The 27,645-nt window shown below is 38.1% G+C and overlaps 1 protein-coding gene across 1 annotated transcript in view; it reads right to left on the minus strand.

Annotated features, from left to right (window-relative positions):
* Positions 1–27,645, minus strand: part of LOC127449925 (uncharacterized) — a 99,370-nt gene that overhangs the window by 13,880 nt on the left and 57,845 nt on the right. The window contains exon 3 of the mRNA XM_051713552.1: positions 16,051–16,230. Coding sequence (XP_051569512.1) covers positions 16,051–16,230 — 180 coding nt within the window. The remainder of the gene's footprint in view (positions 1–16,050; positions 16,231–27,645) is intronic.

Raw genomic sequence — 27,645 nt, forward strand, 5'->3', positions numbered from 1 at the left:
ACGAGTTTCACAATTTGAGTTGAATTACTAAAATAAATGAACTTTTCCACGACATTCTAATTTATTGAGATGCACCTGTATATATATATATATATATATATATATATATATATATATATATATATATATATATATATATATAAACAATTTGGTTCTGATGTTTATGCAAGTTCCTAAGAAGCTATTCCATTCAATTTCCCAATTCTGATTACTGACTAACAAAAATAAAGCATCATCAAGCAGTCTGATTATGCTCATAATTCAAAACTCAAACTGGTATAGTCCACAAATAGTCCATAGTCACAAGAAAACACAGCTGTGTTTAAAAGGAGCAGAGTTGATATTCTGAATGCTTGCGAGGAGGAAATGGCACTGGTTTTGCCAAAGTTTGCTGCTTCAAATCTTCGATTGATATTTGATAGAGATTCGTTGCAAGCAAACTTGCTATACACAAGCAGAATTGTCTAATGCACTTTGCTTTGTCTGTGAAATAATCAGTAATTATTACTTTTGGACACAGTAATTATTTTTACACAGACATTAATTCTTTTTACAAAGTCTATTCCCATTTCTGCCAGTTTATTCTGTGTTTTATGTACAACCATTCACGTAGAGACTGTGATGCCATAGATGTTTTTTCTTCACCGTCTGTGGTGGTATCATTTATTTCAGATATCATATCATTATTTTCAGCCATGTAAAAACAAAACTAACTGTTGGTCACTTTGCATGACGATCTGACGGTCTCTTCCCATCAAAGTTGATGGTTATTGTCCAGAATAAGCTGTTAAGTTGACCAGACTTTATGCCTAGACAATTTGGGTATGTGAGACCATCAAAGTGTACGTTTGACAATGCTAATTTTCAAAATATGTCCTTATTCGTTATCACCTGATATCATAAGTAAATGCTGTTTACACTTGGAATGCCTTTTTCAGCATATTGCCAATAGTCAGATAAAGGCGATCACAGGTTAATATTCAACATTATCCACACTAGCTCAACTGCAACCAGTGCAGGTCTTCTAACTTAATCCTGAGCCTCATAGAAAAGTACCTGTCTCCACGTGTCATACCGGCATACTGGTTAACTTAGCACTGAACATGCTAAGTTGTTGCTCATTTTCCTCACTGGTGAACAGGTAATCAAATTTGAGTGAGGTGATAAATGCATATTAACACATGACACAAGCTGATAGAATAATTACCTTTTATGAGAAATGAGACAGATATCCAAACACCAACCAAATAAATATCAGATTTTAATGGATGACTGACAGAGTATATACTTAATTTTTATCATACAACAGGAAGCATGCTTTGCAAAACTGATTGGAGAACACTCTATTGGCAGGCTTTAGCTTACTTGTTACCCAGGTTTTCAGTTGTCAGTTTTAAATGGTGCATCTGAGTGGCCATATTGTGTATCTGGTGTTATTTGGTAGCAAAACTTAAAAGACCCGAATGAAATGGCTTGCCGAACACAGTTTTTTTCCTGTGTTGACACATTTCCTATTGAAACAGAAAATGGGGCAGGACATATCGATAAGCTTGTCCCTTAAAAAAAAAAAAGCCAACAGCAATTATTTTACATCACAGCCATGAACCAAGCTTTTCTGTTTGCTAGTCAGTAGCAGGTGATATTAGAGGGAGAGATATTCATATTCATGAGAGCCTTTTATTGTAATTTATTTTTAGATTTAGATATGCCCCAACTAACAAAATAAATCCAATATTTTTGGTCCGTTTTCCAGGAAGAGAAAGATGTATATAGTGTAATGTATTGCAAATGAATTGGCCTTGAATTGGCTTAATAGTCATGGACCGAAAGCAACAAAACAACAATTTAGATTTTATGTAGTCTTTAAGGTCAGCGGAATCTATTTGAGGTACCAGCTGACTTTCCCATCCTCATCTTTTTCATTTTACAATGGTACCACCTCAGCACACTTACTCCAAATGTTTTTTTTGTTTTTTTGCTTCCCTTTTCAACTGGGTGATTCATTCTCGCCTAGCTTTCAGTCTTCAGTCCATTTCAAGATTTGCCCCCTTGAGGCGTTTCACTCTTGCAACTTATGAAAGACTCGACATGGACTGATGATGGATAAAACTATGCCCCCGTTTCAGTACAGTTCAAGTGTTCATTTAAAAAAGTTAAGATAACATAACCCCATTGGGCAGGGAAAAGCAGTAATAATTCAAGTGTCAATATGAAACAAAACTCCTTCTCTCACAGTTCATCTTTACCCCAACAACTGTCTCTAAGAGCCCTTGACTGGAAGAGCCCGCCCTCTCTCTATGCATTTTAATATTCAATCCATGCCACACTGCAGCCAGCAAATCTACAGAGACAAGTGAGCCATTAAACTTTCATTCAGCCTGACTGTTAATTAACAAAAGCCTATGCAAACACCCACACACAGTGAGTTCCAAAAGTCTGCCAGATCTGAAATCAGAAAGTGGAAAAGAAATCTTTGACTGGCAGTGGTGATTTCCAGAGTTAAGCTCATCAGTATTGCTTCCAGTTTTGTAATCTTGGAATTTGAGGTTTAAGGCGTTTTTGTTTGTATCAGCCAGGTATGTGGAGGAACACATCTCTCATCACTAATGGGTTGTGGTGGAAGACCAGCTGTTGTTCCTCTCCAAGATGGTTGAGGAGCATCTGTACTGCACTTTTTTACCAACCCCTAAATGCACTTTTTCCCTAAAGGAATAGTTCACTCAAAAATAAACAATTCTTTCACTTTGTACCTCATGCTGTTCTAAAGACAAGAGAATTTTTACTCAGCTCTTTTCTATATGATGAATGTTTATTAGGACAACTAAGGATGGGCATTTTCACAAATATTTGTAGTCGAGTACTCTAACCCACAAAAAACTAGTAATCAATTACTTGTAAATTAAAATGTAATTTAAAAATAACAAGTATGTCACATACATTAAATTTATAAGCTTTCGAGTTTCTCATATCGCTTCGTAGTTTCTTTCCATCATAAATGCAGAATTTGTCCGTTGGTTTGAGTAGAATTCAATAAGTTCTTTTCACCATAAATCTACCCGTTGGTTTGTATGACTCCAACAAGAACCGAAGATTAATAGAGTAGAATTCAATAAGAATCAAAATATTACAGGTATTGCTAATGCAACACTAGGCTTTGTTTTCAAAAGCACAGGTGACATCATATCTTCTCTCATCCAATTCCTCGACAACACACATCCACAGTGACCACAGTTAACTCAATTGTAACTGAGATTTGGTGAGAAATTCAGATGGAAAGTACATTATTCAGCACTGCATACTGCAGCCAAATGTGCAAAGAAAATACTATTTGCGATATTCAAGTAGTGATATTAATAGTCGAAAAGGTGGTGCAGAACGAGTACTCGATTAGTCGATTAATTGTGCACATCCCTAATGACCACATCTGTCAAGTTGCAAAAAGGACAAGAGATAATTAAAGACATTCTAGAGCTTTGCAAACCAAAATTTAAATAGTTTCACTCTGAAAATCATCCTATCCTTTCCTTAAACAAAGCTATTGTATGACTTCAGAAGACTCGCAATATAGTGCACAAATCACCTGAACTACTTTATGGTGGTGATTTGTGTCCTTTTTGGAGCTTGACAGATGTAGTCACTATGAACTGTTGATGTATTAAAAAGAGCTGTGTGAAGATTCTTCAAATTGCCTCCATTTGTGTTCTACAGAACAAAGTGGCACCATCCTGGTTTTGAACCACATTTCTGAATGAACTTTTCCTTTGAAAAAACCTCCCTTGGGTTACACAGCCAAATTTCAAGAAAAATTTAATCCCAAACAGTGCAATAACTATGACCTTAATCGGATCCTTAAAGGGGAAGTGTGCAATTTCTGCGCTACTAGTGGTACCAAATGGAATTACGAAAAAAAAGTATTTTTTCAAACAACCTTTGCCAGCACACCTTATCACGCCCTTTCGCACTTTCTGATTTCCTATGAACAAATAGGCCATACTAAATAAAAGGTGATAAATGTTTAACGTCATATTAAACAAGACCACTATAGCAAATACACAATGGACAGAAAGTGTGGCAAAGGAATCGGGTCGTCCGATAACATCGCCGGATTGAATGTAGTAGAATGTGCGGGGGATCCAGCACATGAGGTAGGATGATTCTTCTGGTAACTAGCAAGCGTAACGACAGCACCATTTTTGTTCTTTTAGGCACCCTAGGTGAGATCGCTTTTGTTGACGGGGGGAGGCAGCAGTGTATTAGGGACTTGCACGGTGATCTCGTTATTGTCGCTCCAATTTGCCAGAGCAATCTCATCATTGGTGGTGTGTGTTTGTGTGTGTCCTCCTCCTGGTAAATACAATGCCAATGTTCACTCTGGTTTTACTCCGTTCTCTGTAGACAAAGCTAAATTTATTTTCCTCTATAACACGTCTGCCATGGACGTTCATATTCCCCCTGCTGAACAGCTAGTTCAAGTAGCCACGCCCCAAACTCACACTATAGGTTGAACTAGAAAGGTGGAGCTGAGAGGGCTGCTCAAAATTTAAGTTACATCAATGTTTTGATAGTGTTAACATGTTATTTCTCCTCTACACTGTTCACTTCGGCACAAGGTGCTTATACACTATTCAATACGGCACGTCGTGCCTGAGGATGGGCATGCGCTGTGCGGAGGTGGATGTGAGTGACGGTAATGGTGGTTAAGTGAAACCTAGCTGTGCACTAAATAAAGTGAATTAACTAAATATATGTAGTGTTTATTCTGAGAAACAATGGTAGCAGAGAATGGTTAAAGGATGGCAGCTAGTTATAAAGTTCCGCCGAAGTTTGATGAAGCCCGGCCATATGAATGTTGGAAAAATGAAGTTAATATCTGGACGCGGGATAACGACCTCACCAAAAAGAAGCAAGCCCTTGCTGTCGCCTTGGGGCTTGAGGGGAGAGCCCGTGAAACGGCGATGGAAATACCTGTGGAGGATTTGGACAGTGATAACGGTATGGCAACGTTGATGGCAAAGCTGGACGGCGTGTTCCTAAAAGAGGAAAAAGATTGCGCATATGAAGCCTATTCTTATTTTGATGGCATAACAAAGAATAGTTCAGTTTCCATGGAGGACTACATAATTGATTTCAAACACCGATAAAACCGGATAAAAAAGTATAATATGATGCTTCCTGATGCTGTGCTGGCTTTTAAGCTATTAGACACGGTCTGTCTCGATGAAAAAAGCAGACAGCTAGCATTGACGGCCTGCACCGAGTTGAAGTTCTCCTCCATGAAGTTGGCTCTAAAAAGGATTTTCGGAGGGAAAACGACAGGCTCGTCGAACGGAATACAACTGAACCAGGACGTGCTGTTTTTCACAGAACAAAGACCACAAGGAAGAGGAAAATGGACTTTTGTTTTTTTTGTTTGGAAAACTTTCCAAAATGGACAACTAAAGCAGCCATTACCAGGGACTAATCCACTGGATAAGTTCAGTAAGAGATCCAGATGTGCTATTTGCCAGTGTACATTTCATTGGGCGAAAGACTGTCCCCACAAGAAAACTGAACAAGTAAGAATAACTGAAGATGCAAATGTAGAGGAATGTAACATCACATTGTTTACAAAGGCCGCCATGTCAGACGCAGAGATATTTATGACTGAATCGCTGGGATCAGCCATTATTGACACTGCTTGTACCAGTACTGTGTGTGGGGAGAAATGGCTGGAAAGCTATATTGATGGTCTCACCCAAGACCAAGTGAACCAGCTGATGCAAACAGAAACTCCCAGTTGCAGACCATTTCGGTTCGGAGATGGGAATTTGGTATATTCCACAAGAAATGTGAAACTACCAGCTAAAATAGGACTGACAAAATGCCAAATTGAAACTGAAGTTGTCAAGGTTGACATTCCACTTCTGCTGAGTAAAATGTCCCTGAAGAAGGCAGGGACTATTTTGGACATGGAAAAGGACAGTGCAGTGATGTTCAAACAATCCATTCCTCTTCAATTTACTAGTTCTGGACATTACTGTGTTGATATCAGAGACAAAGAAACAAAAAAAAAGGCCAAACTGAAGAGGAAGTCCTAAAAGTGACAGATAATATGTCTCCAGATGAAAAACACAAAGTCCTTCTGAAGGTCCATAAACAGTTTGGTCACGCGTCGACAGACAGGCTACAGAGGCTCATTCACAGTTCAGGAAATAATGACAAAGAGTGCTTTTCTATCTTACAACAAATAGTATATGACTGTGAAATATGCCAGAAGTACAAAAAGACAAAGCCAAAGACTGCTGTGGGACTGCCCTTAGCTTCAGAATATAATGAGACAGTGGAGGTTGATCTCCACATCATCACCACTTTACACATTTCAGCGCTGGAAACATTGTGAAAACAAAGAAGTCATCTGAAATTGTCAACTCCTTTATTCACACTTGGATAAGTGTCCATGGCGCCCCCCAGAGGCTGTACAGTGACAATGGTGGAGAATTCAACAACGAAGAGATCAGAGACATGGTTGAAAACGTTAACACTGAGACAAAAACAACAGCAGGATACAGTCCCTGGAGCAACGGACTACTCGAGAGACATAATCAAACACTCACTGAGATAATTCAGAAGGTCAAACTGTCACACTGCCCTTGACTGGGCCCTCATGGCTAAGAACGGTATGTTGAATGTTCATGGCTACAGTCCATATCAATTAGAGTTTGGACAGAATCCTAACCTTCCTTCTGTATTAGTTGATAAACTACCTGCTCTAGAAGGTACCACTATGAGTAGGAGAACACATTTCTGCTTTACATGCTTCTAGGAAAGCATTCACTGAAGCAGAGTCTTCTGAGCGGATAAGAAGGGCACTACGTAAGCAGCTCAGGCACACAGCTGACATGTATGTGACAGGATAAAAGGTATATTACAAAAGAGCAGACTGTCCTGAGTGGAAGGGACCAGGGGTAGTTATTGGTCAAGACGGAGCTGCTGTATTTGTAAAACATGGGGGGACTCTTGTTAGAGTACATCAATCCAGGCTCTTAAACTGAAACAGATCACAATGTTTGTGGTAACCCTGTTCCTTCTGCTGGTGTGAAGTTAAAAACAGGACAGGCCATAACATTCATGAAACAGGATGGTGGTGGTCTACAGAGAACCAAGGTTTTAGGCAGAGCAGGCAAAGCCTCTGGGAAACACAAAAACTGGTTTAATCTGCAAAATATTGAACCTAATGCCAGTGATGGTCAAAAGGAGTCAGTGGATATGTCATGTGTTGATAATCTTAACATTGAATCAACTGATAGGGAGACTGATGTACTCATAACAAAATACATTTCATTTGATGCAGCCAAACAGGATGAAATTATGAATAGGTACAAAAACAATGTTTTTGATGAAGTTGATGATGCAGCTCAAAAGTGTGTCTCTACCAGATGGGTCTGTAGTCTCAAAGAAACTCCTAATGGTATCATGCCCAAAGCACGACTCGTAGCAAGAGGTTTTGAAGAGCTTAATATTCACGAGCTGCAGAAAGATTCCCCAACCTGTGCTTCCTACTCTCTGATGCTATTATTAGCAGTAATCTGCCAAAATAAGTGGCATGTCCATTCTATGGACATCACATCTGCTTTCTTACAGGGTATACAGTTGTCCAGAGACATCTATGTCCGGCCCCCTCCTGAAGCTGGAAAGGAAAATATTCTATGGAAACTAAACAAGTGTGTTTATGGCCTTGCAGATGCTTCATTGTATTGGTATAACAAGGTGAAAGAAATCATGCTGAGTACGGGTGGAAGATTGTCTCAAGTAGATCCAGCAGTATTTTATTGGTTGGATGAACAGTGTAAGGTTACTGGAGTACTCGCATGTCATGTTGATGATTTTCTTTGGGCAGGCTCACAAAACTTCTCAACAGATGTGATCCCCATACTAAAGTCTGCGTTCCATGTTGGACGTGAGGAACATGAAAATTTCTGCTATGTGGGAATGGACTTTATTACTATTAATGGTGTAGCTCATGTACATCAGCACAGTTATATTGAAAACCTACAGCCTATTCGCCTGCAAGCAGCATGTGCAGTGCAGAGAGATGCCTCTCTTAATGAGACTGAAAAAGAGCAGCTTAGGTAGCCTGTCCCAAAAATAGGACAGATACTGTGGGTTGTAAAACAAACCAGACCAGACATTATGTTTGATGCAAGCAGCTTAGCATCAAATATAAAAGATGCTACAGTCCAGTCTATTCACGAGACAAATAAGGTCATTAGAAAGCTTAAATCTGAAAACGTGACTCTCAAGTTTCAGCATTTGGGAAATAGTGATGCACTGAACTTTATTGTTTTCAGTGATGCTTCCCTTGGAAATCTCCCTGATGGGAGCACACAAGGGGGAACATTGATTGGTCTCATGGGAGAAGGAGGGAAGTTTTCTCCTCTCTGTTGGCAATCTAAGAAAATTTGACGTGTGGTGAGGAGTACTCTGGCAGGGGAAACTCTGGCCCTGTCAGATGGAATAGATAATGCTGTTTTTCTGGCTACCCTCTTTTCAGAGCTCACAACTGGAAATGCTGAGCTGAACGCTCCTCCCTTGATCTGTGTGACAGACAGTCACTCTCTGTTTGATGCCCTTAAGTCAACAAAACAGGTCACTGAGAAATTACTTAGACTGGAAATAAGTGGCATAAAGGAGCTCATACAGAGTAAAAAGATAAAGAAGATACTCTGGTCGGACACAAAAACTAAACTCGCTGACTGTCTTACCAAAAAGGGAGCATCTGCTCTGGTGCTATTGAAAGCACTCAGTTAAGGACTGTGGACACTAAGCTAAAAAAAAGAAAGGGGGTACATTTGAAAAGACTGATCACTTTCAATTGCATATGCGACAACTGTTTTGTTGTGGTAACTGTGAGCTTTGTTATATAATTTTTTTTATATAACATTTTTATTTATATTTTCCTTGTTTTTTTTTTGTTTTGTTTTTTTTTGGTTTAAAGTATAGGGAGATTGTTAACATGTTATTTCTCCTCTACACAATTCACTTCAGCATAAGGTGCTTATACACTATTCAATACGGCGCATCGTGCCTGAGAATGGGCATGCGCTGTGCGGAGGTGGATGTGAGTGACGGTAATGGTGGTTAAGTGAAACCTAGCTGTGCACTAAATAAAGTGAATTAACTAAATAAACGTAGTGTTTATTCTGAGTAACAGATAGTGCCTGTGAGGCTCAGTGTTTAGACTTTTAGGGAATGTAAACCCACAAATGTCTTACTTTCTAAACTGGGATAGTAAAATGTATTTTGACATAAAAAAAAAAAAGTAGCATACTTCACCTTTAACACTGACTTGAACAAAACACTGGTGTCTCACAGACTTAACCAAAGACTACATTTCTACTTAAAACTTTATCAATCCAAATCCTATTACCACAGTCTTCTGAACTCATGCTCCACCAAACCCAAATCACAATTCTGCCCACTCAAGAGTTTTCGCATTTTATTAAGGTAAATGAACAATGTGTTAAACCATAATGCTTTTGACAAATTGCAAGCCGTTGTAAAGACAGCTCGATCATTAACACCTCCAGTCAGCTGGCTTCGTATTCATTACGCGCCTTTGACAGGGTCGGATGCTGAGCCATTACAATACACAGGCGTTTCAATCTGTAGCCTTCCATTATGAAACACTGACAGAGAGAGAATCAGGCCTCTCCTCTTCCATTCATCAGCCAAAAGTGAGCAAGAAAAATTATGTCTGCACTGGTGAGAGAATCACTTTGTGATTCACTAAATCACTATTACAATGAAGCGCCCCCAGCCATCGTTAATTTCATCCAGTCTAAAGATGAGAATGGGCGAAATGAGACGAGGGGAAAGGCAAAGAAGAGAGGACGGTTTATGTTAAGCCTCGGATTGTAGCTGGTTTGCAACACAACATTCTACCGGTGATTTACCGTAGATTTACATATCTGTGATCCAGACCAGTCGCTGTGATCTAAATACTTTTAATCCAGCAATCCACATTCTACTTTCTGATTCAGAACCGAATGACAACATTCCCACACCACAATTGAGACAATTAATAGAAGCTTGACTTCAATGCCTTGAAATTAATCTTTTTTTGTGTGTGCTTCTCAATCAGCTCCCTAGCTCCCTATGTCGTGAATCAGTATATCGTGAACACGAATTCAGGCACTGGCAAGGGTGTTCATCCACTGACCATTGGGATACTTATGACTCAATCACCTGCGACATGATAATGAGCTTGTGCGTTAAACGCAGCTGGTTTTAATCAGCAACATCACTTTATAAATGACACTGCAATTATTTACAATTTATTGATTTTGACCTCCTACACAAAGGGAGTCAGTTTCTTTTGTATTTGTTCCTTCTGCAATGAAAGTGCCACAGAAAGAACTTTCAAAGACCTTGACAAAGAAAATCTTACATGAACTGTCTTTTCCAAATTAATTTAAACATGGACATTAAAGTCCAGTGACCTCCCTATCTCAAAGAGAACCTGAAGATCATACCATGAGTATTGGGTTACCATCCAAATGAACAGTAATGTGAGCTCTTTAGAGGTGTTACCTTAGAACTTTTGTGATACCTCTTAAAGAAATATTCTGGGTTCAATACAAGTTACGTTTAATCAACAGCATTTGTGGCATAATGTTGATTATCAAAAAAATAATTGACTCCCCTTTAAAAAAAGCAAAAATAGAGGTTACAGTGAGGAAATATAAGTGAACGGGGCCAATTTGTGGAGGATTTGAAAGGCGTTTATTGTCATATGTACAAGAAACAGTGTTACACAGTACAATGAAATGTGAAGCTTTTAATTTTATAAAAAGCACTTGAGGGTTAAGTTTTACGGTTAACTGCGTTACATTGTCATGGCAACGAAGTTGTAAAATTGGATATAACTTTAAACAGAAAAGGTAAGCAATTTTTCACACTTTAATCACGTTAACATGATTCATGTGGCAATACGTTTGAAAGAGTATTTTAACATTTACCCCATTAACCTCAATTGTAAGTGCTTCAGTGTTACCCAGATTTTTGCTTTTTTTAAAGCAGGGACAAGTTAAACATAATTTTTGAGGCAATCAACCTTATGCCACAAATGCTATCGGTTGAGCTTAACCTGTATTGAACCGGGAATATTCCTTTAAGGGCAAAACTTAATCATTGGCAAAAGGCTGAATTCAAGACTGAAGCTGATGACAAAAAGCAAAATTAAAGCCCCTTTAAGGCAAGTCAGTCCACTTGGCATGTTGACAATTCCCCCAGGTAGCCAAGTACAGCTTCAATCTACTTAAATAAGAAAAGACAGAAATATCCAAACCATTTGTTAAAATCACCAATATTGACAAAAATGGCATAATTGTTATTTAGCTGAAATCAGGCAAATAATAAAATTAAAATAAAGGTCGGCCCAATTAATATGCATATGCTTTCTCGAGCTGCAAGATGACATAAGGTGTTTGGATCTTTTAAAAGAAAAGAAGGAATTCACTTACTACACCATATTGAACGTTGTGATTTGTCCAATTAATTTTCTTCCAGGAGGTCCATCTTCTCCTTATACTCTCTATGGTAAAACATTGCTGTTTTATTTTAAATGTCTCAAGATATTAAACAATGCTTCCTAATGTGCATCAACAACTTGCCATGCTGATTTTGATTACAAGTCCTTTGGGTGGGGCAGTGGGGGTGGGGCAGTGGTTAAGGCTCTGGGTTACTGTTCAGAAGGTTGAGGGTTCAAGCCCCAGCACTGCCAAGATGCCACCATTGGGCCCTTGAGCAAGGCTCTTGACCCTATCTGCTCTAGGGGCACTGTATCATGGCTGACCCTGCACTCTGACCCCAGCTAGGATATGTGGGGAAAAAAAGAATTTCAATGTATAATGTGTGACTCATAAAATGATAAAAAATAGCATCATTTTATGAGTCACAGATTGCCTATGACAACACTTATTACATTATTAGAAACTGCACCAAAAATAATACCAAAGCTGAAGTCAAAAGATTTATTTGTCAAATTCATAACACCACAGCATACTGCAGTACTTGCAGCCAACGAAATGTGCTATAAATGCACCATTGCTGCTGCATTTAGCAGCAAATTGTGACTACCATCAATCTGGCATCTTCACTCCACTCCATATCCACACAAAAAACTCTAGTATTATTTTCATATTTTAGCCTAGTACATATTAATAGTTTTGATTTAGTTTTTTTGCATACTCAAATTTTATTTTTATTTACGAAAATACAGAAGATTTTTGTTAAAAAGTAGTTTCCATTAAAAATAATAACCCGTCACATATTTCTAGGGTCTAAATTGGAATGTTTTAGCATCATGAAAAAATGAAGCTGCCAACAAACACTGTGGGAGGAGAATTCAAGAAGAAAAGACATCACTATGAACCTCTATAATGTGTAGAAGTGTTTATGGTTCAAGTTCTACTGCGGGTCTTAATGTGGGTATATCATGACTGATGTAATGTAAGTGAGTGTAAAAATAAAGATAGGTCCCCTCAGGTGAACTGAAAGCACTGGAGCTGTTTTTCACTAGGTTAATCTCAGCAGTAAGACAAGGTAGTTAAAGCTGAGATGAAAGGAAAGAGAATTGGAGAAGGCTAAAATTAATGCATGCATCTCACAACAGCTTCATGGAAAAGCAATGCAAGTTCACAGAAAAAGTCAAGGTGTTAATCCTGACAGACGATTAAAAAAAGAACACTTAAATTTTTACCAGGAAAACTTCAACATGATCTATATTATCCAACATGTTTCAAGCTGTGTATTATAAAAGTAATAGAGGAACCAGAGTTTCACGCTGTTGTTAAAGCGTTTCGTGACCTTTTACAGACGTGGCTTTTAAGAGCAATTATGCATATAACATACGTTCATGACAACATGTCCAAGCAAAACACCTGCTGACAGCATAAATGTACTGCAAGCTTCAGGTTTTTTGAGAATGCTTAGTGGGAGACTTATTTGACAGGAGGTCAGACTTTAGTCTCCATAAACCCACTACTCCTGGCATGAGTCTATTACAGTCTGTGTGAACGTATATTGTGCGCTTATACTGTACAAATGTGTACAAGTGTTAATTGCGTACCTGTCATATCAATACAGACATGGTATGTGAAAGTAACCCGATAAGGTTCCCTCACTGTGGTTATGAGATATTAAAATAGCAATGCAGCCTTTCCAGCAGTCATATCACCCTGTACTCAAGACTGGTTGCCTAATGAAGCTAAGCAGGGCTGAGCCTGGTCAGTACCTGGATGGGAGACCTCCTGGGAAAACTAAGGTTGCTGCTGGAAGAGGTATTAGGGAGTCCAGCAGGGGGTGCTCACCCTGCGGACTGTGTAGGTCCTAATGCCTCAGTATAGTGATGGGGACACTATACTGTAAAAAGGCACCGTCCTTCAGATGAGACGTTAAACCGAGGTCCTGACTCTCCGTGGTCATTAAAAATCCCAGGACACTTCTCGAAAAGAGTAGGGGTGTAACCCTGGTGTCCTGGCCAAATTCCCCCTATTGGCCCTTATTAATCATGGCTTCCTAATAATCCCCATCCATTAATTGGCTCTATCACTCCACTCTCTCCTCTCCACCAATAGCTGGTGTGTGGTGAGTGTACTGGCGCACTATGGCTGCCGTCGCATCATCCAGGTGGATGCTGCACACTGGTGGTGGTTGAGGAGAGTCCCCTGTTCACTGTGTAAAGTGCTTTAAATAATTTCTCTCTTAAAACACAGTGCTATAGCATATCCCTTTACTATTGTCTCCAACATTTTGTCACTAGGAGGAGTGGGTATGTAATTTATAAACATGATAACAGGTTATGTGCAAATGGTATTTGGAGTCCTACGTGTGCGTTTTGCAGTATTAACTGAATTAAATTACAAATTGAAATTACAATCGATTATGATAATTCCTGACAACTGACATCCCTAATCACAATATAGAAATTCAATAAATATTGGGTTGTAAAAATGGGTTGCTAGGACAAATTGTGCTCTGTATTAACACATTCTCCCATTCTTTTGTTGCTCCCATCTGTAAGTAACATGGATCTATAGCTACCACGGTATAAATGGTATCGTAGAATCTCTGCCGATTGCCACATTTCTACCGTTGCATGGTATAAACATCATACCACCCAGCAATAGTCTCCAAGTTGTAAAATTTGATGAAATTCATATCTCAATTTGCATATCAGCAATTTTCCAAATAGGAAGAAATGTGTGTAAATGCAAATTCGCATTTGCATCCTAATTCAAACATCAGTTCTCTTTACATTACTCAGTGGTTACAGTCATTTCCATGGTCAGGTAGAAAAACAAATGCCACTTGCATCACAGCCATGAAAGCCATCGCTTGAACTGCTGAAAGGAGGGCAAATGACTACCTTTTAGCACTTTTTAGCTCAGTGCTATGAAACATAAGCCATTTCCTGAGTTATTACATTTTCTCAGAGCAGTTCCGAAAGATGTAGAGGCAATAATAAACTGTACAAATGGAAAAGAGGATGGAAGGGAACAAAAGGAAGAGATGGTCAATAAGCTTAAGAGATGTTGGTAGGAAAGACAGCTGACTCTGTTTCAACTCTTGTTCAGACTTCTGTTCTACAAGTGATGAGGCTATCCTGAGCATCCTGATGTTCCTGCTACCATCTGTGTGTGTAGTGTAGCGTACTGGTTAAAGCTGCAGTCAGGCAAATGAAAGGTTGCTAATTCGATCACTGTAAGGAGTGAGTTATCAGTACAAGTGGTTGGAAAGGGCTTAACAATTAGCCAAATCTAAACAAAATAGGAATCATGATATGATGTAGTGCGATTATTAAACCACAAAGACAGCGATTTCATTAATTAAAAAATTGTGCGCAGCGCTGTTCTCTGTAGTGTTTTAGACAAACTCAAAGCATGTGCAAGACTAATGAGCTGAGCACTTTCAATTTACAGTGCTCTACATTCACAGCTTGCACATTTGTGCAATTCCAAATATGCTTGGCTGCTTGGGTTTTTGTGGACAGAAGAGTGGATGAGAATTTCTCTGCATTAAAAGTCTATTGTCAACTTAACTACTTCCTTCAGTGTACCACCACAATAAAGGCCCCCCATAGATATGCCACATGCAGGTTAAGAAATCAATAAATAAATATTGTGCTTTTTTATAATAAAAATAATAATTGTTGTTGTTAACATTATACAAAAATATATTCCAATAAAAAAATTCTTAACTTATTACTTGGTTCCATAAAATAACGATGAAATGTAGGCTGAGATCCTATCACAAAACTGACAAAAACAGGTACACAGTGAGCAGACATACCATGTGAAGACGATGTGAATCTGTTTTTTTTTTTTTCACCATATTTTTTTTTTTTTTTTTTACTTATTCTTTAAGTGAGGGTTTGAGTGTGAACACCCTTTCTTGAACTTTCCTTCATGACTTAATTTTAGTTTACTGTTTTTTTTTTAATGTAAATAATCATATCACAGCTCAAATCACAATATCAATATTTCTCAAAATAATTGCAATTCGATTTTTTTGTCCAAATCATTCAGCCTTACTAGTGGTCGACCGATATATCACAGAGGCCAAGAAATCGGATGATAATCTGACTTTTTAAATTATCGGCATCGACCAATAACTTTTTTCAATACAAAAAGCTGCAAGGGTACCGTGAACCACCTGCCTGCACGAGCCATCTAATAAATGTAAACGACCAATTGCCGTTCGTAAACAGTATAGAGTTACTTATGTTATAAACGGGTTTAACTTGGATTTTTGAAGAGGGGGAACCCTAACATGGATTATCTTTATGCTGACCTATGTCCTTTTTGGAGCTTGGAACTGTTGGACCCCATCGACTTGCATTGTATTGATATATTCACAACATGTATCCATCATAATATCTTTGTTTGTGTTCCGCAGAAGTCATGAGATTTTGAGACGGCATAGGTGTGACTAAATGATGAGAGAATTATCATTTTTAAGTAAATTATTCCTTTAAGGTTATGTCATGGGTAATAGATATTGATATTTTACCTTGGGAAGGCATCAAAGCAGTAGGTTTTACGGGTGTCGGGGAATGCTACACGCAGCCCGGACGTGAGGGGAGAATGCAGGATCACTGCTGCACACTCGTACCGGGATGCCAGGTCTACTGTTGGCACTGTCCCTATACTCTGACCATACAGGATAATGTTTTCCGGAGTCACGCCATACCTTCAGAAGGAAAGAGGGAAAGACAAAAAAAACAAATATTATGATCTCATTGTTTATCAATGCTTTAAACATAGCGTGGTACAAATTTGGCATCTTCTTGGCTATGTGAGTAAACTTGGCTGAAAGATAGAAAATTACATCACAAGCAGCTTTTGCTGTTTACTTAATTTCATTAGTGTCTATTGCAAAATTGCGATTTGTGGCAAAATATATATTCATCAAGGAATATTATTATTACACAAAATAATCTAATTGGAAAAACTGGCATGTTTGGTCATTTACAAAAGGGTAACAAACTCCCTTGTACATGAGTAAAGATACATGAATTAAATTGACAATGTGAATTTAAACTTTCAGACCCAAAGAATATAAAATTCTCAATTGATCACAAGTAGTCAGACGCGACACATCGCCGTTTACATCTGGTAGTAGCATGTGTCTCAAAAATTTAACAAAAAGTAAAAAAAAAAAATAAAAAGTTGTTTGCATTAAAAAATGTATGTGCTACTTTTGATTATGTAATAACCTGTTATAAGTATTGCATTTATAATTTTCCCCAACTCTGAGAATGAATAAATTTAACTTGTTTCACTAGACTCGCGCTTGTAAGTTGTCTTTGATTTTAGCTTTGAAAATCTTTATTAACTTGTAGCCTATGCTTTGCCGAGTGCTAAACATAAAAATAGATTGCAATATAGGCTTTCATTAATAGTGTTAAAGCATAAACAATGTACCATCTGTGTTGGGTTATGTGTTTGCTCACAAGTAAAAAAAAATCTGTCATCATTTACTAACCCTCAAAATTTTCAAACTCTTAAGAACCTCCCTTTTACTTACTTTTCAATATACCAATGCATTGTTTTATCAAATGAAATGCTTCTATACATATTCTCACAGAACAATTATTTTTGTTTTGTCAAATAGAGTACTGCACAGCAGAGCATCACAGTATTAATGAAAGCATTGATAAAAACTTCTATTCTGTACAACAGAACTCTTGCTTGTGAGGATTTGCTTAAATATAAAGTAATTATTCATTTATTTTTTATAATTATTACAATGAATATTACAATTTACTATACAGTAGTAATATATCTCTATCGCAGTTTCTTAAATTTGAGGCATCTAGTTAAATATAGGGATGCTCCGATCGATCAGCCACCGATCGGTATCGGCCGATATTCATGTCCTATTACTCGATCGGTGATCAGTAATTTGGCTGATCAAATAAACCAACTGCTAATATCGCAAAAGACGCGTGGCTCCTATAAGACTTGAGCAGCACTGTCATGGCATCACAGAGTGTGGGGAATACTGGAGTGTTGTGAGACAACAAACTTGATTTAGCAGTTAAGATGCTAAATTTAATAGTTAATTTTGTTTTTATGACTGGATTCCGTAATTCTGTCTGTGTTTTTTCTACATCGCGGAAATCACAACACCTCCTTTTGTATTCCACAGACGAAAGCTAGCCTCAGTCAGCATTTAGTTCCATTGCATCTTTTTTTGCCATCAAATGAAAGGTTACCGAGGCTAACATTCTGCCTAACATCACCTTGTGTGTTTCACAGAAGTCATATGGGTTTGAAACAACACCAGGGTTGTACCAAGCTGTAGAGCAATTTAAATGTAATTTGTATAACTCTTTTTGCAATAATTAACATTCAAAAGTGCCTCAAATTATTTTCTGGACCCAGTCAATTCAAGGCATCATGCACAGATGACAAAAACTGGGCTCCTGTGTTGATGACAAAATTTGCATCACCCGCACTGTGCAATGCATACTTCACGTCTATTTTTATGCATCTTAAAGCTATAGTACACAATGCATTATATGATTGCCTTCGCCATGAAGGAAACATGCAATGCTGTCTTAGAACTTGGCCAAAGATCTTAGAAGGCAATATTAATTAAGCTGCCTTCCTTTTGGAAAAGCCTTCGCCTACTAAGCTTTAGAAAAGAGCCAAGGTGTGAAATTCAGGCTTAAACGAAATGAGGTTTCTAAACAGGAGAAGAGGGGATACATTAAAAACAGGGAAAGGAGGTGGTGAGAGGACTCATCGTCACCAAGGTAATCCATCTTCATCAAGACCACTTCACTTTGTGTCAGCGTACAGTTGGAAAAAAAAAAAAATTTGTGAACCATTTGGAATTCTCTGGATTTCTGCATGAATGACTCCAAAATCTTATTGTCAATTAAGCCCTAGCACAGTCTTTTTCACAGTCTTTTTCAACAAATTACAACATTTTACATGTAGAGTGTAAACAAGGGTCATATAATAAGCATGTAAATCTCTAAGGAAAATAATCCCTTGAAAAAAATACTATTGTCGTCAGTTGTTCCAATCTAAGTCTGACCTCATGTCATATTTAAAATAATAAAAAAATCTGTTGAAATGAAATACAAGAGCCTGAACCCAAGAAACATTAGCAAAAACACTGTTGACGTTCAATGAATTGGAGAAATTTACAAATAGATTTCTAAGAACTTCTGCTCCATTAGTGCATAAAAGAAAAAAGAAAAAAAGTCAGCACAGTTACTACTCCCTTAGAGCAACTGTCCAACAAAAAACAAAAAAATAAAATGCTAGGGTACATCACAGTTGTAAAACAAGCTACAAGGAAGCTGAAATTACAATTAATGATGGCATCCCACTAACCGAATCTCAGTTGTAAGCTTTATGGTGTGAATGGCTCAAAGACTGCTTACTCTCCAACAAAATCCAACTTGTCTGATATCATCGATGGCAGTTGCTAGCAATGAGGTCTAATATACCTGGAGAAGTATTCCCAAGGCTCGGCTGATGTATGCAGCCCCAGAAGTATGCTACCTGGATGCTGCTATCTTCGCTTCATGGGCACATAGGCCATGCCAATTTTTTTGAGCCAATCACTTGAGACATAAATGCCATGAGAGTGATCATTCTATATTAAAACTTCTTGCAGCAGACAGGTCTATTTTAGACTTGCATCAAGTCTACTTTAGGCTTTTGAACCCCTGAGGGGATTCTTGTGACCTTGGGAGTGACCAATGAGCTAGTTTTCATTCTGAGTAACTGAAAAGCCCTGGTCATTCCATTGGCACACTGTTGCCCCCATGTTCTCACAAAACAAATTACATTGAGCTGAATGCTCAGATCTGAATCAAACTGTTTCATGATCAAACACAGATTGCCATTAGTTGTGATTGCTAAAGCTGCGCACATATACTTTCTACAGCAAGCCCCGAAGTTACAAAAACAATCACACACATTGACATGAAGTTACTCAATGAATTGAATCTATTTCATCTAAATGTCTATTAAAATTGTTTACCCATGCATTACTTCTGTTCTTATTTAGGTGAGCTTCACATTGATTTGCTGCTAAAATAGGCCTTTGCAATATGTGACAGGGAATCTGTGAGAAATGTAAGAGACAGTCATTTAGTCTGTCACCCCTTTTTCTGAGTGTGACAGTCCTCCCATAGAAGAGGGTAAGATTTAAGCAAAAACAGTCGGTCGATATGACATCCTCTAACTCTATCAAGTTGTTTTAAAAGTCGGCTAGTGGATTACAAATTTAAAAGGTGATGTAAGCGATTTTAATGGAAAGGTATGCAAAAATGTTCTTACTCTCTGAAAGATATTAATGAAATAAGTGTCGTGAGATATATCACTAGTCTCTGTGACAGCTCTAGACTCCGTACACAACAAACAAAAATGTGTCCACAGTCTCTGACGCATTCTGCCTGTCAATCATTTTACACGTTCTCATAGTATTGTAGTTGCAGTGAATTACTGAGGCTCATAAAGCTTATATGGTATCTTTGGAGTGCAGAGTTTTGGAAAGAGGGGGTGTGGCTAATAAAACGACACAGTTTGTGGAAATTCCAGAATGGCTAAAATCGCTTACAGCACCTTTAAAGCTGAAGTGTATTTTTTTTTATTGTTAAATGACTTTCTCTTATCCCAGCGTAATATGCAGAGTCAACTAAGTAAGTCATTCATGGGTTGATTTCCCCCGAAACATGCAAACAAATTTGGAAAATGTACAAAGGTGTTATAAGAAGACTTATTTACATTATTTGAACGTAATTGATGACAGACAGTCAAACACACGCACACCAAAACATACACTTACACACAAACAGATGAAAACATTAGTCATAGAGATGGTAATAGCATTTTAAAGTAGCCTATTCAGAGTATTTTGCCTTTACAAAGTACTTTATGCAACCAGTTTAAATATTCTGTCCCATCATAACATTATTGATCTAACAAATTCTAGACCACTGTCTAGAATGCAACTCCTTACATGCCCACAAAATGACTTTCATCACACTCGTAGTAAAAACATTCAGTCAGTGAACTGGATATTTAGTGCATATTAAATAGGGTTGAAAATATCAGAAATATCCACAGATAGACAGTTGCTAACGTTAATAAATAAATAGAATAGACCAATACTTTGGCAACACCACTGACTACGTCACAGAAGGACGACAAACCACTGCAAGGCCAGACCCTGGATGCCGACCATGCTCTCAAGGCATTTTAGAAGGATGTTGTGGTCAATAGTGTCGAACGCAGCACAAGATCTAGTCAAACTAAAACAGCACATGAGCCAGAGTAAAGAGAGTGGAGGATGTCATTAGTGACCTTTAGCAGAGCAGATTCAGTACTGTGTAAAGTTCTGAAGATGGACTGGAACATATCTAAGATGTTAAAAGAATTCAAATACGAAAAGAGCTGAGAACAGATGACTCTCCAGAGGCTTTGAAATGAAAGTCAATTTAGAAATAGGCCTGTAATTATGTATAGCTGGATCAAGATGTTTGTTTTTTTAAACAAAAGATGCATTACTGTATGTTTAAAGCTAGCTGGTACTAAGCCATTTGCTAAGGAGCTTTTAATTATGGCTGTCACAGACAGACTAACAGTCACAAAGACATCTTTGAAAAAATGTGCAGGAAGAACATCCAAATTACAACTTTAAGACTTCATACTAGAAATCAAACCAGCTAGCTGGAATGAAGAGACAGGTTGAAAGAGAGTCAAACAGCTAGGAGGGGGTGATAGCACATCAAATTTCAAAGGCAAAATAAAAGATTCAATCTCTTGGATTTTATGAATAAAAAAAATAATTTGAGATATTTCTCACAGGTCTCGAGAGAAACATCCGGGAAATCAACAGCACAAGGATTTAACAGTTAACTGTATTAAAAAGTACTTTAGGCTTATTAGCATTTTCAGCAATTTGTTATAAATTCACTGAACTAAGACAATAAAGTAAACAAGCCTTTATAATGAAAAAGAGACCTGAAGTTAGTCTTTTTTTGCAGTTTCACTCTGCCTTTCTACACTCTTATCTAAGAGCACGGGTGGAGTCGTTTAGCCAAGCCTGGGAGGCACCCTTGCCCTTAAGCCTCTTGGCTTAAGAGTAGCAACAGTGTCTCAAGTAATAGTAATAGATTTGTTTTAAATTTCAACCAGCTGCTCAGTATATACTATTAGGAAGAGCATCTAAGGAATGAGGTAGGTAATAATCTGAGAAAAGGCTGGTGGTAAAAGAGTGAATGGCATGAGAGTAGTGTAATGGCTGAGAGAATGTAGGCAGTGGACATAAACATATAGATTCAAAGATAATTGTGTAGTAATGAGAAATACCAGAATCAAAAACTACAAAATTAGTTATAGAAAAGCCATGAGACAACACAAGATCTAATGAGTGTCCTAAATTATGAGTAGAACTAAACTACTGTTCAAAACTGAAAGCTTCTACAAGTCATACAAATTATTTTGACAGAGGTTTGGATGGACAAAGGTGAATGTTAAAATCCCCTAGAATCAACAGTAGGACCAAAGAAATACAAACAATCCCTGACTTTTTGTGGGGATTTGTTGTGACACATGACAATGCACAGACACCTGTGTCCTGTCAGCTCACATGCCACACATCTACAATTTCATTTGTAGAATAAAAAAAAAAACAACAACAAAAACTTTTAAATAAACAATAACATCTTGTGAATACTTACATGTAGGGCATTTCAACAGAGCTAAATCTCTGTAATTTATGGACTAATAGCATAAATAAAACATGATTATGTTATGAAAAAAGAAGCATGGACATTGAAACCTTTAGGTTGCTTGAATGTTGACTCTGACAGTTTTTATTTTATACTTTTTGTATTTTTATATGTTGTACATGATTGAAAGAGTGTATTTTGGTGTTAATTTAGAATACATCTTATTTTTTTATTTGGGGTGTTAATTTTTTATTCAGTTAGGATTAGTCCTTTATTTAGGCTGCATGATCTTATAATTTAAGCTATTTAATTGTTCACAGTGCTGTTAATTTATATTAAAATTCAGATTAGCACTATTTTACATTAGCCACTTTTCCACTATCAGGCCAGTGCGAGCCAGGGCTATCAACTGGCCAGCCGGGGCCAATAGCCTCGGACTTCGAGCCGCGAGACCAAAATCGATCTGCCTTCCCACCATCGTGCCAATAGCCCCCCTAAAACCCGCCTTTAATACGCCGCCCTGGTGCCCACGTCACTCTCCCCGCCAATTTCACAAGCAAGAGGGAAGCTCAAGCTGAGGTATCATGCTATCTAGAATATCAAGTTTATATCATTTGTAAACATTAGCTAGCTAGCAAGTAAAGTTAGAGTTGACAACTCACTGACTGTAACTGCCATGGTGTCCCGAGTGGTCTCTCCACAAACATCGAGACGATGTCCCAGCACACCTTCCATGATCTCGAACCATGAAAAGTTATTTGTTTGGGCAACGTTTTGTCCATTGTGCCCTTTTAACAAATTTGTACTATGCCCTTACATTTTTTTAGTTTTCCCGAACCTGTACCATTGTGTTGTTGGGCCTCATGTATTCAGATAGAAGACAAAGGCAGGCCTAACAGTCAAAAACATTCCTCAAGCCCCCTCCTTCTAAGTCGTAAATTTTACTGATAAAAAATCGCGCCAAAATCAAACAAAGGGAGTCCAAAACAGACTACAGATCCATGAAGCCTTGCCCTCTAAAGGATCGAGCTCTCAACTCCTATTGGATGAGGCACACCACAGAACGTCCCTCAAACATGACATCATCAGGACTTCAAATAATTCTGAAATGCTTCCAAAGTGGCTTCCAGCGACTTAGTTCACCGAATACGGACGTAGCTTTTTGCTGCTCTCCGGTGCAACCTCGTGGCTTAAGGAAGTAATGTCTGACTTGAAACTGTAGCCATACAATCTCCATCTCGCTGGACGAGTTGAGATTACTCTGTGTTCAACCGAACACTCTAACGGATCCGAAGGAGACCGCAGAGCAATTCGCATCTTCATCCGTTGGCCTACAGAAGTGAAGAGATTAAAGATTTCTCTTCCATCTTCAATCAAGTCGACATTTCTGAGTTCTCCGCCAGCCCGCCGAGAATCAACAGCCGTACCGCCCGCCGACAGCACGAGGAAACGGCCCTCGTCATCACCCGAGCCTCAAGGAACCGGGTCAAAGTTAAAGGACGGAGGAAAACACATTCTACCTGTGTCCTCATGCGATTCAAGTAAGAGGTTACGTCTGGGCAGAGATAGAATATTATAGTGTGTTATTCTTGTGTTTCAAGGTTTTTGCTTGTACAGTTTACGGACCGCCATGTCCCCTCATTATTAATACTCAGGGTATTAATTATCAGGAATTTGTTTTGCTGTATTGTGGTCCAACCAAATTGGACTGTTGTGCATTTTCGCCATTGCGGGTGAGACAGCAACTGAGTTCATCCATTAAAGAGTCAAATAACAAGGGACTTTTACGAGCCCCGCTCGTAAAACCGCGTCTCTGAGTGATGAACACGGCTGCATTATCTCCAGCTATCGCGAAATCAGCTTTCGGGCTGTCACTTAATCATCTCTCTCTCTCACTAACCACACTGACACACACACACACACACACTGTCACACACACACACCTTATGTGTTATAGGATTATTTTATTTCCATATCTAATCATGTCACTGTTTAGTTTGTAGTTGTAAGTCGGAAGTTTATTGACTGCATTGTATTAATTATTAATTGATATTACTGCATAAATAAACTTTTGTTTATATTACAAAGAGAAGTGTTTTGGTTTGTTTTGCATACGCCTGTGTCGTGCTGACGGGATGTCAGTGCTCGGATTCAAACCTTCATTCATTGTTTTTTTTCCCGAAAATCGATATTCTTCGGATGTCGATTTTCCTAAGAAAACAATCTAATATTGAGACTGTTTTAATATTCGGTTATTAGTCCCTGATTCCAGGGTGGTGCCCCGTCAATGTTAATCCTTATTAATATTCTATTGATTTTTGATAATTGATAATTATCTTTGATTGAATTTGAATGATCAACAAGCTAGTGTTAATTTTAATTAATGTTTCATCGACGTTAACAATTAACGATTATCTTTGATAACTGTTGATTTAAAGGATTAAAAAAAGCTAACATTGATTCTCATCAATGTTCTATTGATTTTAATCATTAATAATTATCTTTGATAATTATTAATTATTGCTAATAACCAAACTTGCTCCTAAACGTAGCACACTACATTTACTGGAGTCCCATATGAGGTTTTAATGAGTTAGATACAATTAATTAATTTAAATATTGATTAATAACTACAGAAATAATTATTAATTATTTCTGATAGTAACACTGATCTAAACAACCAGTAAAGCCCTACAGTGTGCTGTATACAAAACCTGGAAAGTTGGCCACTGGCCCTTGGCTCAGAGAAAACCCAGAGTATGCACGGTGAAGCCTCCGAAGTGACAGAGGGAATGCAACTGGCCCTGGCACGCACTAGCACGCCCTCATTTGGCCCGATAGTGGAAACATGGATAATGAGTGGTAGACTGTATTTTCAATTAATATATATATATTTTTTTAAATGTATCAGCCGATTAATCGGAAATCTTTTTTTCCCCACCTTAGTAATTGGTATAAGCAAAATCCATTATTGGTACACCTCTAGTTGATACACAGAGAAAGAGACCAGAGGTGTGATAAACCTGAAGGAACTGCCAAAACAAAACCATTAAAAACAATATTAGGGATTAATGAGAAATCAAACTCTGAAGAGGAAAAACTCTTTGAGCCACTACAAGCACGCTGAGTCTAGCAGAAGTAACTTATTTTTCAAAGTGGAAAACTACTGAAAACACAAGCATGTGCACACAAGCAAAAACACACAACTCAATGCAAATGCTGTGTTTCTTTAGCCTGAATTAAGGCAATGAGAAATGGCTTGTCCAAACAAGCACTAAGTCCGATTCCAAGGAACAACTGGAATGAAAAGCAAATTTCTGTGTTTATAGCCAGAGCAGCACAAACATGCAAGTGATTCAGCTAAAACAATACGAGAACCTAAATGTGCGTGGGATAGATGTACGCTTGTGTGTGTGTTAATAAAAAACAAATTAGAGGAGCGCTGTGATTCTGCACAAGATGAACACAAAACACTTAGCAAAACATGTTTGTTTAGCAAATTTTTATTTTTATTTAATTTTTTCAAATGAAACAATATTGTAACAATATCTGAATTAGGTTATCGCATCTGTGCACTTGCAAATGGAGATACAAGTTGCAATGTTTGAGGCCAGTTACTCAAGATCAGATTGACTTCATACTATAAAGCTTGGAAATCCTGAAGACACTTGCATTTGCCAAAACCAAGACACTCATCACAAGAGCAACTCAAAACTCATGTGCATCTTTAACACAAACCACTACCAAGACATTTTTCTTAACCAATCCCAGATAAAGGTCTGGTAATTATGCAAAAATGTGGCATGAAAATTTGTTTTTACAATGTTGACACTTCAAACAATGATGCAACTCTTCTGTGTGGGATAAATGACGTTTGCAAGAATCGACATCCAAAGAGGATTTAGAGATATTTTAAATGAAAACATTGAGAAATTGCTAGGATTCAAAAGCATGTGGAAAACAGGAGGTACCCTGAGTAAACCTTGTGACCTTCCTTGTCCTCCTCGCTCCAACATAAAAAGGAAAAGAGTGGAAGAGAAAGATGATGTGAGTATCTATGATGAAAAAAGTTAATTACATTCACTGACCAAGAACAGTGACTACAAACACAAACAACACAAAAACATTAACAACTTGGCATTAATTTGCTGCAGGAATCCTTCTTAACATGGCTTCCCAACTGTGCAGGATTAGAAGAGTTCACCATATATTCCTACACTTCACGCACTTTTTCTCTGCTATAAATGAATGCCACACGGATGTGGTTCAGTGTTCCAAGCTGTGGGTGAAAGGGTATTTTAATTAGCCAGCATTACTGATAATAACTTGAGCTTTATCCATAACTAATTTTCAGGCAATTCATTAGCTACCGTTACATAGACAAACACTGTTTAAGACCAGGGCACTGCTAGAAGAATCAAGTAGTTCTATGTTGAAAAAATTCAAGGGCGTTTGCTAGCCCCTGCATAACAATTTTAAAGCTTTGTTCACATAATTATGATTTTGAATTAATGACATATGACTCTCACTCTGTTCCAAAACCTTGCGAAAGAAGACAATATAACGGCACTTTGGCACTGTTGGGCCTCATGTATTCAAATATAAGACAAAGGCAGGCCTACATACAGTCGTAAAGCCAAACTACAACAATCGCGCCAAAATCAAACAAAGGGAGTCCAAAACAGACTACAAATCCCATGATTTGCTCACTTTACACCTATGTGTGAAATTCTAAAGGATCGAACTCTCAACTCCTATTGGATGAGGTGCACGACAGAACGCTCCCTCAACCATGACGTCATCAGGAGTATAACAAAAAGAGATCTTTCTGGGCATTGCTTCCAACAACATTATGTGCCGTGTGTAGACGCAGCTCATTGCTGTTCTCAGGTGTAGCCTCGTTGCACAAGGAAGTAATTTACGACTTGAAACTGTGGCCATACAATCTCCATATCACTGGGCGAGTTGAGATTTCTCTGTGTTCCACCGAACACGCTAATGGATCCGAAGGAGACCGCCACGTCTTCATCCGTTTGCCTGCAGAAGTGAAGAAAATTTCTCTTCACTCTTCAACCGAGTCGACTTCGCTGATTTCTCCACCAGCACGGCGAGAATCCGCAGCCGTACAGTCCACCGACAGAGCGAAGAAATGGCCTCCCATCATCACCCGAGCTTTGAGGAACCGAGTCAGAGTCAAACGATGGATGAACACACATTCTACCCGCATCCTCACGCGATTCAAGTAAGAGGTTTACGTCTGGGCAGATAGATTATTGTAGTGTGTTATTCTTGTGTATCAAAGTTATTGCTTGTACAGTTACAGACCGCCGAGTCTGCTCATTGCTGCTAATAATACTCAAGGTATTATTGTAATGTACTGTTATCACAAATGAGATTTGCTGTGC

This window comes from Myxocyprinus asiaticus, chromosome 2 (assembly GCF_019703515.2).
Source record: "Myxocyprinus asiaticus isolate MX2 ecotype Aquarium Trade chromosome 2, UBuf_Myxa_2, whole genome shotgun sequence".
NCBI classification, from domain to species: domain Eukaryota; kingdom Metazoa; phylum Chordata; class Actinopteri; order Cypriniformes; family Catostomidae; genus Myxocyprinus; species Myxocyprinus asiaticus.